The following is a 12,273-nucleotide window of genomic DNA, read 5'->3' as shown; positions in this document are numbered from 1 at the left end:
TTCTTCCTCTTGCCCAGAATAATCACCTGAGAGGGCATAAATTCAAATTGAGAAAAGACGGATGTAGGATAGACATGAGGAAATTTGCCTTTAGCCAGCGGGTGGTTGGTTGGTGGAATAGACTTCCATCCCTTGTCGTGGAAGTTGATAGCCTAAATAAGTTTAAGGCTCAGCTGGACAGGTATTTCGAACGAACAGAGGGTTGAAGTGGAAGTGGTTATTTTTTATTTATTTATAATATTTTTTTTTTTGGCTGATGCTGCATAAGCTTGCTTTCTTGCATCAAATGCCTCTACTAATGCTAATGCTAATATCTGTGTGACACCACATTTCTGCTATCCCAACAATATCCGCCTTTGATGTCTTGACCAACACTTCAAATTCATCAAATTTATTTACTACACTTCTAGCATTGGTATACATGCAAGCATACATGCTCCTATTTCTAGTTACCCTAAGACATCCAATATACCCACTTATTTCAGGATGACTGCCATCCGTCCCTGATACCCCAAACACCCCTCGCTCCAGGTCGCTACTTATTCTAATAGAAGTTGTGCAAGAATCACCTTCACCTCTGCCTATGGCTACTGTTAAACTATTAGTCCTTGTATCCCTCCAAGCTATCAGTTTTCTGGCCCACCTAACACTGCCTCGATAGCATCAACAAATATTCTTGCACCCTTCCTATTTAAGTGTATCCCTTCCCTGTACAGGCAGTCTCTCCTGTTAACAAGCACAGACCAGGCTGAAAAAAATTTTATCCCTTGTGCCTTGCACAATCTTTCCAGGGCTGAATTGATCGACAAGGCTCTCAGCATATACTCCCTCCTATCGTGCCTGGGCAGAATTGCAGACACTTTCAAATTCAACCCTAATTCTCGGCTTTTGTTCAACAGTGACCTGTACTTGTTAAGTAATTCTGCCGGTCTCCTACTCTTAATATCATTAGTGCCAACGTGTACAACTATATCACCTTTTGTACCCTTAAAAGATGATTCCACTCTACAGCGTCATCAACCTTTGCCCCTGGCAGACATACCCAGGTCCTGTTCCACCTATCCTTTTTACAAAGCATGTTACCCGTTTCCCTGACAATAGAGTCACCAACAACTACTAGTTCCTGTGGGACCAGCGCATTCTGCCTTGAGGGTTGCCCGTTTTGTTGCGTGATGATCAAGTACAAGCTCTGGCGTTGATATGGGCAGCTGAGAGCTTGATGGGCCCCTCAATTTAGATCTTTTGAGGGCATCCAACCTGTCCTTCAAACTCTCATATAGGCCCATAACAACACTGAGTTGTCGCCTGATTTCCTTACACTCCTTACATCGCACGCACACACAAAGACATCCCCCATGGCAATGTCATGTTCCGTTACAGAGAGTTCGGCAAACATTTCAGAAGTTGCACATTTTTTTAGGCTGTGATGCATTGGAGAATTGCCCCCCTCAGTTCTCCCCCGAGTCACAGCACTCCTGCCAATTTGTGCCCGTTGCTTTGCTGCTCTAGTTTGGGGCATGCTATTGTAAATTAATAAGATTAAAAAATTAAATTAATTAAATGTCAATACTACACTATCTAATAGAAACAGTGATGCGTATTAATCTATATTATTATGCGTTAGAGCTACCTGGCTATCTTAATTAAAAATTTGAATTCCCTACCACTATATACAAAAACAATGGCTGCAAGATTCAAAAGAAATAACGGTTTTATGTAAATTAAGTAGTAATCCACAAAAACTCTTTATCTAAATTAAAATAAAAATAACCAGCGTAACTAGAACTATAAGACTACTTATTAAGTACAATATAAAATAACAATTATGTAAATAAAAAGGCAAACAGTTATCGCTTTTTCGGAGCCTGTAACTCACAGCTGTAATTTTTAAAGAAAGTCAGCGCCCTCTTTATTACAGAATAAGGTTACGACATTTGAACAGTTGTGCTTTCTGCTTAACCCTTTACATTTAATAGGCACTGGAACTCCTTCTGATCACAGAAGCTCAATAGTGGATTGAAAAGTTTCCCATGATTTTTTTAAAGGCCAGGATTGTGTATTTTATAACTTTGTAACTTCATATTCCACATGGCATCTCATTTCTAACACCCCCATTACCACCTTTTGCCTGGGTATTGTTATTAGAGACAACCTATTAGAGTGATCAGTATTTTCTGGAAAAGGCTGCAATAGTAGTGGTCTATAATCTTTTAAATGAATGGTAATTAACTTGTCAATGATGTCATTTATTCAGGTAGAGTGCAATACTTTGATATTGAGTAATAAAAGAAGTGAATTTATTTTGCTCTGAACATAAGGCTATTCCTTTAATACTTTTGAATATACCAGCCATAAAAGCATAAGCTGTGACAAGAAAGTCCTCTTATTTTTCATAATTTTGAGAAGTAACAATAGAATTATCTCTTTTATAATTTCAAATTTATTCTCTATATTCCTGCATAATACAAATTCCAGAAATGTTTGTTTTATTCAGTATTTTTTCTTTATAGATAAACCTTCAAAACCAGAAGGCCCATTAGAAGTAACTGATGTTGATGCTCGTGGATGCACATTATCATGGAATCCTCCCAAAGATGATGGGGGAACACCACTTGAAGGATATTTAGTTGAAAAAATGGATGTTCTCTCAGGTCGCTGGGTTCCAGTTGGTAGGGCAGATAAAGACAAACCAGAGTTTATAGTATCTGGCTTAGATCAAGGTAAAAAATATCAGTTTCGAGTGAAAGCACTGAATAATGAAGGGGAATCAGAACCTTTGGAAACTGATAGGTCAACATTAGCTAAAAATCCTTATGGTAAGTAGATATCCATCATGATGTAATTAACAGTTTTTAGAATGATGCTGAATTTTTTCATGTAATTTTAAGATCAGTAATAATTCTGGGATGTGTGAATGTAATGTAGTTAGCAAGTGGATAAAAGTTACATAATGAAAATAAAAATAGTTTGAAAAAGAACATGTTTGTGAGAATATTCCATGTGGTCTGGATTATTTGAATGGATTGCAATGATGCTTACAGGACTGGTAGAACAATAACAATAGAAGTACAACAAAGTATTATTATCAAGAGCATTCAATAGTTTGAGATCATCAACATAGAGAAAGGATTTAATTGTGGGACCAGTTAAAAAGATATAGATGTCATTTGTGGGCGCATTATGGCCTTACTTCCCTTGCGCCGTAAAGCCAACAAACAAACAAACAAACATGCCATTTGTGAGAATTAAAAAAAAATGGGGGATTAAGTAAGTAATAAAAATTTACTTAAATAGGTCAGTAACCCTGTATCAATAACCTTGAGGTTTATGAGAATACTGGAGTACAGTAGAGTACTCGAACATTGGAACTTCATTGGTGGAGTACTGTTGTTTGTTTGTTTCTTTGTTTGTTATTTGGTTTTTAGGAGCATTAGCAACTAAGGCCATATTGCTCTGGGAATATGCGGTGGTTGTTCCCTGACCTTTCCACATCCTCCATATTTGGTGGTCATGGGCTCAAACCCTGGTCTAATCAAGAAGTGTGTGCTATGCATTACTGCTGTTCCTTCCCACCTGGCTATGGAGGCACCTGGTGGAGTACTCTATGTGTGTACTGAAATATAATTTTAAGTATTTTTTACCAACTGTATGTTGAAATAACAAAATAAAACGAAAGCCAAAATTTTGATAACTTTATAATTAAGCTTACAATAAATTACTATTTACAGTGGATATAAAACAAACAATTAAAATATCATAAAATACAATAAAATTTACGAGGTTAAAAGCGATAAAATAACTGAAGCTTTCGAAGGCTCCGCCTTCTTTCTCAACAGTACGCTTTTTTACTTTACAGTGCAACTTTAAATACCCGCAGGTTCACGGCACATGTCACATGATTTGATGGCACATGCACTGTTCTTGTGCATGTCGGAACTGGAAGTGGCTCGGGAGTGCATCAGGTGGAATCGTTCATCCCATCTAAGGATCACTGCCTCAAAGAGGGGATGGATACGCATACCCATCTCTATTAATATTGTTCTCAATGGAACTAATCCGCAAGCTCTCGAGCCACTTGCGATCCCAAAACCTATGCGCCCGGTCAATGATAACTGCTCCGTCCGAGGAGATATGGTGCTGCTTCTCCCAAAAATGTTCAGCCACGACGGATTTTCCGTAGTCCGCATTCCTTATTGCCTTTGTGTGCTCCCCCAGACGATCCTTGAGACGCTGCTTTGTTTCCCCCACAATCCGGGCACTTAATGCTATAAATGACCCCACTTGTATTTTCGTTTGAAATGGGGTCTTTCACCTGTGACACGACTGTGTGCAGCTTCCGACCTGGAAGCTGCACACAGCGCATCTGGTAGTTTCGTAAAACCCGAGCTATACGCTCGGTTAAACCTAGATAATAGGGAATGTATGCAGTGGTTATCGGTGTAAAAGACTCACCTCTCCTCTGTTCTCCACTAATATATTTCTCTATGATCCTCTGGGTGTAGCCACACTTCAGAAGATCCGCCGTGATGTGCTCATACTCTTTCTTTCTATCCTCGGAGGTACTACAATGTGACTTTGCCCTTTCTGTTAGTGCTCTAATCACACTATTCTTGTGATGGTTGGCCTGAGCTGAATTATAATGTGAATATTCGCCTTTACACTTGAGTTTTCTATAAACTTTGGTCTTTAAACACGGGCCTTCTCTGTACACCAACACATTCGTACGTTGGCATTCGAGGTGAGCGGACGCGCTTAGACAGGGCTCCTCAGTTAAGTGGTTTACTTTTGGATAGTGCTTTTAAATATTTGATTTATTTAAATATTGTTGGATTATTTTGTTATAGGTTTTCCTGTAACTGTTTGATTTTAATAATATTATAGATATAATTTTTTAAAGTTACTTTCATTGATATTTATTTAATTTTATAATGGTTGTTACGAGATCTGCCTTAAACACGTCACAGGGTATCGTGAGTCACACGGAAATAGCAGATGGCGATTTACGGGTGAGTCATGATTTAATCCGTTGTGGAACCTGTGGAATGTTTTCCAAGGTCGACCTGGTGACTAATCCTACCTCACCTGGGGATTCTTTTCTTTGTGATCGATGTAAGGAGTGCACCGATCTTAAATTACAATTTGGTGCACTGATGGAACAATTTGAGTCCCTGAAAAAACGAGTGCTTGCCCTCGAAAATAATGCTTCTGGGAGCTCGTCAGGGACTCAAAACTCCAGCAATCTACCAAGTGATGCACACCCGATTCGAGCCTCAAAACAGAAAAACCAAGTGCAAACTACCCTGGTTAGAAAGGACATTGTTTTATTAGGAGACTCCATTGTCAGGGAAACGGGGAATATTTTTTGTAATAAAGATAGGTGGAGCAGAACCGGGGTATGTCTGCCGGGAGCAACTATTGATGATGTCACCAACAGACTGTCAGATTTTAAAGGGGGTAAAGAAAATATTATTATTCATGTGGGGACAAACGATATTAAACGTACACGATCTGACGATTTGTTGGAAAAATACAGGACCATGCTGAGGAAATGTCGCGAGCTAGGCCATAATGTCTATGTGTCTGCAATTCTGCCCAGACACGATAGGAGGGATTATATGTTAAGAGCCTTGTGGATTAACTCAAGACTTGAAGGAATCTGCAAGGCTTTAGGGGGTAAATTTCTATCAGCATGGCCCACACTTGTAGGTAGAAGGAATTTGTTTTGTAGAGACGGGATACACTTAAACAAAGGTGGTGCAAATGTTTTTGCCAGTATTATTGAGGATACCTTAAAGGCTCAGGGAAACTGCTAGTTAGGGGGGGATGTGGGTAATACTGACACGCGTTTATCTGATAATATTGGTCAATGTAACTCTTGCACATAATTTAAGAGTTCTTATCTGTTACCCCAACTGGACGTATTATCTAGATGTTCTGGGGGCAAAGACGTTTCACGTGAGCAGGTAGCTAATATCAGGGAAGAGAGCCTAAATAACTTCAAGGGTTGTGTTAGGGTTGTTAAATATACAAGAACAGTAAATCTTAATTGTTTATACAGTAATGTTAGAAGTGTCGTCAATAAAATGAGCGAATTCGAACTGCTGGTTAAAACAAGTAACGCGGACATAATAGGGCTTACGGAGACGTGGTGCCACCCGGAAATTGGGGATGATGAGTTTCAGTACGGCTTGTATAATGTATTTAGGAAGGATAGAGTAGATAGAAGGGGTGGTGGGGTAATGCTTCTTATCAGAAGCAGCCTGAGTGCGACGATAGCTTTCCCAGATTCAGACATTTCACATGCTAGTATAGAGTCTGTATGGTGTGAGATAGTTGGAAACAAAGGTACAATGCGAGTAGGCGTAATCTACAGACCAGGTGATTGTGAAGACTATGACAAAAGCCTCTACATGCAAATGGAATGGGCAAGTAAGCGTCAATGCCTTATTATGGGTGATTTCAATTTGCCTCTAATTGATTGGAGTAAATGGGAAGGAAACTCGACATGGGGAACAAAATTTTTAAATCAACTAGATGACTGTTATTTGTATCAACATGTCAGGGAAAGTACTAGAGAAAAGAATATCCTAGACCTCATCATCACACATGAATCAGATGACATAACAGGGCTGACAGTAGAGGAACCAGTAGCAGGAAGTGATCACGGAGTTCTACGGTGGATGATGACGAGAGAGGTAGCAGAAGTAAAAGGCAAAGGAATGGGTTTTAATTTCAGAAAAGGAAATTACGATGCCTTAAGGTACTACATGGCCTCTATTAACTGGGTAGATATCGCGCAGAGAATGAATACAATTGAACTGTGGTACGCTTTTAAAACATTAATCACAGATGCCTTGAATGCGTATATACCATTAAAAAAATACTCCACGAGAAGGGTTCCAAGTTGGATGAATAGTGAAGTTGCCACATTACTTGAGCAGAAAAAGGTGGCATGGAAACGTTACAGAGCAATAAAAAGTACTGAAGCCTATAACAGCTACAAGGTGGTGTGTAATAGAGCCACAGAAAAGGTTCGACAGGCAAAGGCAGTTTATGAGAAATCACTAGCAAACAGAGCAAAGAGGGGGGATAAGGAATTCTTCACATATATAAATGCCAAGAAGAGCAGGACAAACCAGATCGGACCTTTACGTAAGGGAAAGGGGATAGTAATAAATACACCAGCTGCCGTTGCAGATGAACTCAACAGTTATTTTGCATCGATATTTACAAATGAAAAGCCTTTTGTGGCAATGGGAAATTGTGGGAGCAAAGTTAAAAAATATGTAATTAATGATATTGAAATTTCGCAAGATTATTTAATGAAAAAACTTTCAAGCCTACAGACTAGTAAGGCTCCTGGAGTTGATGGAATATACCCTATAATCTTGAGAGAGGCGGCAAGCGAGTGCATTGAACCACTGAGGCTGGTTATGCGAGCATCACTAGACTCTGGGGAGATTCCCTTGGATTGGAAAAGTGCAAATGTATCTCCCATACATAAGGGTGGCTCTAAAAGTGAAGTGGGAAATTATCGACCTGTCAGTCTGACTTCAGTAGTAGGGAAAATCATGGAGGCATTGATCAAGGGTGGAATTCAGGATCATTTGGATAGAATTGAAATTCTCAAGGATACTCAGCATGGTTTTGTAAAGGGAAAATCATGTTTAACAAATCTGGTTCGCTATTTCAAAAGGGTCACTCACGAGCTGGATTTAGGGAATAATTTCGACATTGTTTATTTAGATTTCAGCAAAGCTTTTGACTCAGTCCCACATGAGCGGTTGCTTTATAAGCTGGAACAGGTCGGAATCACTGGGAAAATCCTTAGATGGATAGAAGGATGGCTTCAGGGCAGGAGGCAGAGGGTTGTGATAAATGGCTATTCCTCAGATTGGGTTGATGTAAGAAGTGGGGTTCCCCAAGGATCAGTATTAGGACCACTGTTGTTTTTAATTTTCATAAACGACATTGATGAAGGGATAGAAGGCGTGATGTCTAAATTTGCAGATGATGTTAAAATTGGTAGAGTAGTTAATGATCACTGTCAAGCTGAGCTTCTTCAGAGAGACCTAGATAGACTTCAAGAATGGTCAGAAAAATGGCAGCTGTGCTTTAATCCAACAAAGTGTAAGGTATTACACCTGGGAAACAGTAATCCCAAAATAACTTATTCACTTGGTGGAGCTCAACTAAACCCAGTACTGGAGGAAAGGGACTTGGGTGTTACGATACGGTCAGACATGAAATTCTCTGAGCATTGTAAACAGGTTGCAAGGAAGGCCCATGGTGTCCTATCGATGATCTATCGAACTTTTGCAAGTAGAGATAGGGACGTGATAATCCCATTATATAAGGCCTATGTTAGACCACACTTGGAATACTGTGTTCAAGTATGGAGACCGCACCTAAAGAAAGACATCGAGCTTCTTGAAAGGGTGCAAAGAAGGGTAACTCGCCTGGTGAGATCGGCAAAAGGGCGTCCTTATGAAGAAAGACTTCGAATATGTGGGTTGCAGAGTTTGGAAACTAGACACCTTAGAGGAGATTTGATTGAGGTGTTTAAGGCTCTGAGAGGCATCAGTAAAATGAATGAGGACAAAATTTTCAAGATTATAAATGATGCTAGAACTAGGGGACATAAATTCAAGTTACGCGGGGAAATGTTTAGATTGGACTGCAGGAAGTTTTATTTTAGCCAGCGAGTTATAAATTACTGGAATAAGTTGCCTTCATGGGTGGTAGAGGCCGACAGTTTGGGGAAATTCAAAGGTCATCTGGATAGTACTTTCGGGTAAGGGAAGCACATAGGATGATAGGATTAATTTCCTTTTTATTTAATTTTTAATTTCATTTTATTATTTTTATTTATTTATTAATTATTATTATTTATTTATTTAATTTTTGTTTTTATCATTGTTTTGTTCGGATTTTTTTTTTTTTTTTTTTTGGCTGGTGCAGCATAAGCCATAGGCTTTCTTGCACCATACGGCCGTTACTAATACTAATACTAATACTAATACATCCAAGAACGGCAAAGCCCCTCCTTCTTCTACCTCCGAGGTGAATTGTATGAACGGGGAGAAGCCATTAAGAAAATTTAACACCTCATCTTCCCTCCCCTTTCGAATAATTGAGAACGTATCATCCACGTATCTCTTCCACGGATGCATAGGGAGAACCATGTCACTAAATAATCTAACCTCGAGCTCCTCCATAGCCAGATTAGGTATAATCGCACTAATGGGGGAGCCCGTGGCTGCACCGTGACCCTGCTTATACATAGGGTCACAGAACACCATAGTGGTGCTTGAGAGACATAATTCTATGCCCTTACAAATATCTTCCAAACTTAGTTGTGTCCTACTGCTTAAGGTGGTATCTCTGTGTAGGGCCATGTGTGTGCACATCGCACACCATGGTCAATTGGAATACATGTAAACAGAGATGTCACATCAAAAGATGTCATAATTTCATTTTCTTCAATACGCTGCTCTCTTATAAAGTGTACAAAATCCTTGCTGTCCTTGACACTAAACTCGGAAAGTCCTACTAACGGTGGCAACAAATTGGCCAGAAAACCAGATAGTGCATATGTGGGACTGCCCATAAACGAAGCTATGGGCCTGAGTGGAACACCCACTTTATGAATTTTGGGCAGGCCATTGAATCTCGGTATTTGGCTTCCCGTTACATGTAACGACCAATACTGCTCCTTAGAAATCCTATTAGCCTTTAACCAGCCCTGTACCATTCTATTAACCTGACGTTCTAGGTTCAGCAATGGATTTTTGTGAATAATCTTATAAGTTGCTCGATCATTCAACAAGTCTAAAGCTTTATCTAAATATACCTCCTTATCCAGAACCACCGTTACCCTGCCTTTATCCGCTGGTGGGACCACAATACTACCATTTTGCTTGAGACTCTTAAGTGCTAATATTTGCCTAATATTAAGATTAGAGGAGCTTTCTTGGCTTGACTTAGAATGGCTGCCGTCTTTACCCGAATTTCGTTAGCCACGTCCTCAGATAACTTGTTTACCACTCTCTCTATGCCCATCGCTATCTCGGCTTGGGTGTAATCATAGCAAAATGGGCGCCTTGGGCGTAATCATAGCAAACTTGGTCCCAAGACCATGGTGTGTGATGTGTTTAACCGGGTTTAACCAAGCGTATAGCTCGGGTTTTACGAAACTACCAGATGCGCTGTGTGCAGCTTCCAGATTGGAAGCTGCACACAGTCGTGTCACAGGTGAAAGACCTCATTTCAAACGAAAATACAAGTGGGGTCATTTATAGCATTGTGCCCGGATTGTGGGGAATGTTATGTGGGGGAAACAAAGCGGCGTCTCAAGGATCGTCTGTGGGAGCACACAAAAGTGATAAGGAATGTGGACTACAGAAAATCTGCAGTGGCCGAACACTTTTGGGAGAAGCAGCACCATATCTCCCCGGACGGAGCAGTTATCATTGACTGGGTGCATAGGTTTTGGGACCGCAAGTGGCTTGAGAGCTTGCGGATTAGTTCCATTGAGAACAATATTAATAGTGACGGGTATGCGTATCCATCCCCTCTTTGAGGCAGTGATCCTTAGAGGGGATGGCCGATTCCACCTGACGCGCTCCCGAGCCACTTTCTGTTCCGACACGCACGAGAACAGTGCACATGCCATCAAACCACGTTTGTGCCGTGAACCTGCAGGTATTTAAAGTTGCACTGTAAAGTAAAAAAGCCTACTGTTGAGAAAGAAGGTGGAGCCTTCGAAAGCTTCAGTTATTTTATCGCTTTTAACCTCGTATATTTTATTTTTTTATGATACTTCATTTGTTTTACAGATATTTTATCGCTTTTAACCTGGTATATTTTATTGTATTTTATGATATTTTGTTTGTTTTATATCCACTGTAAAAATAGTAATTTATTGCAAGCTTAATTATAAAGTTATCAAAATTTTGGCTTTCGTTTTATTTTGTCATTTCAACATACGGTTGGTGAAAAATACTTAAAATTATATTATGAATATACCCAACCCCCAGAGGCCTATTTGGAGAATGTGTGTACTGTTGTTGTTGTTGTGTATATGTGTCCTCCAACTCCAACAATACACATATAAAGTACTCTTTATGTGTACTGTACTAAATGCAACTGGGAAATTTCAAAAACCTGACCCTTTTAAGATTTTTGAAAATTCCAGATCTCCTGAATACTAATACTATATGTCTTCACTGGTATCAAAATGCATAGATGTCATCATGTACCATTCCAGCAGAATAGTGAGCAGTTCCCTATGCTTAAAGGCAAAAAAAGAAAGAAAAAAACACCTTCCCTTGTATTAATATTATTAATACAATTAATCGTATTATGTGTTTCAGCCGTGAGGAACTCTAAAGCAAAGTTTCTCAGAGAATTGAGAAAAATTGAAAAGAAGTAGAATGAGAAATTGAACTGCTAATTCTTTATTTGTTCAGGAGAGAGATACAAGGCACAATATCAGGAAAAGGAAGAACATAGCATTTTACTAAACTCTCAACCTAGCATGGGGGCTAGGTTTAGACCTAGCATTATTTTCAGAATATTGATGAATCATACACCACAGAATGCAATTGGGAAAAAAAAAATGAAATGGAAATTTCCTATATCCAAATTGGCAAAATATCGGTCCTGTGCAAGTTTAGATTAAGAAATCATAAAATCTTCTGATATTTATTATGCAGTCGGGTATGTCACGATTTGAATAATATATACTGCTCACTTTACATTTCCACAGGCATCCAATAAATATCATAAACAGTGGAAACACTAGTTGAATGCAGAATGCAATATGGCAAAAAATTAAGAGACAAATATACAAGAAGGTAGGAGATAAGCCTGTTGTATCAGGTAGAATTGTCAGAAAGAATCCTGGATCTCTTTTGCCAATATGATCACAAAAAGCACAGACATTAGAGTAGTCTGGAATAAAAATCAAACAAATCTGTGGAAAATATCTAAGAATACATGCTCCACTAATGAAATGGAAAGGACAAAACATAATTTAGCTAGGAGAAACTGCAGATGCACTAGGACACATGTTTGAAAAACTGTCGGCAATGTCTTCCTATGACCTAGTCTTGCAAAAAATATAAAACACAGATCAGAAGATACAAATTTAATTTTCTAACAACAAAACGTGACTGTATGATATCTGTTTTACTGAGATAGAGAAGGCCTTAGTCAAAACAGTAGAGAAAACAGCAGCCCCCTGATGGAATGATAAAGTAACTCAGTGAG

At 39.2% G+C, this 12,273-nt stretch overlaps 1 protein-coding gene across 1 annotated transcript in view; it reads left to right on the top strand.

The window, feature by feature from the left end:
• The window catches only part of LOC150087120 (twitchin-like), a 3,511,780-nt gene that overhangs the window by 1,346,740 nt on the left and 2,152,767 nt on the right, over nt 1-12,273 (top strand). The window contains 1 exon segment of the mRNA XM_090372971.1: nt 2,511-2,816. Coding sequence (XP_090229097.1) covers nt 2,511-2,816 — 306 coding nt within the window.

This window comes from Mastigoproctus giganteus, chromosome 4 (genome assembly GCF_048544385.1).
Source record: "Mastigoproctus giganteus isolate SK-2022 chromosome 4, ASM4854438v1, whole genome shotgun sequence".
NCBI lineage: Eukaryota > Metazoa > Arthropoda > Arachnida > Uropygi > Thelyphonidae > Mastigoproctus > Mastigoproctus giganteus.
The sequence above is the reverse complement of the archived record's forward strand: the minus strand, read 5'-3'. Positions and strand labels throughout refer to the sequence as shown.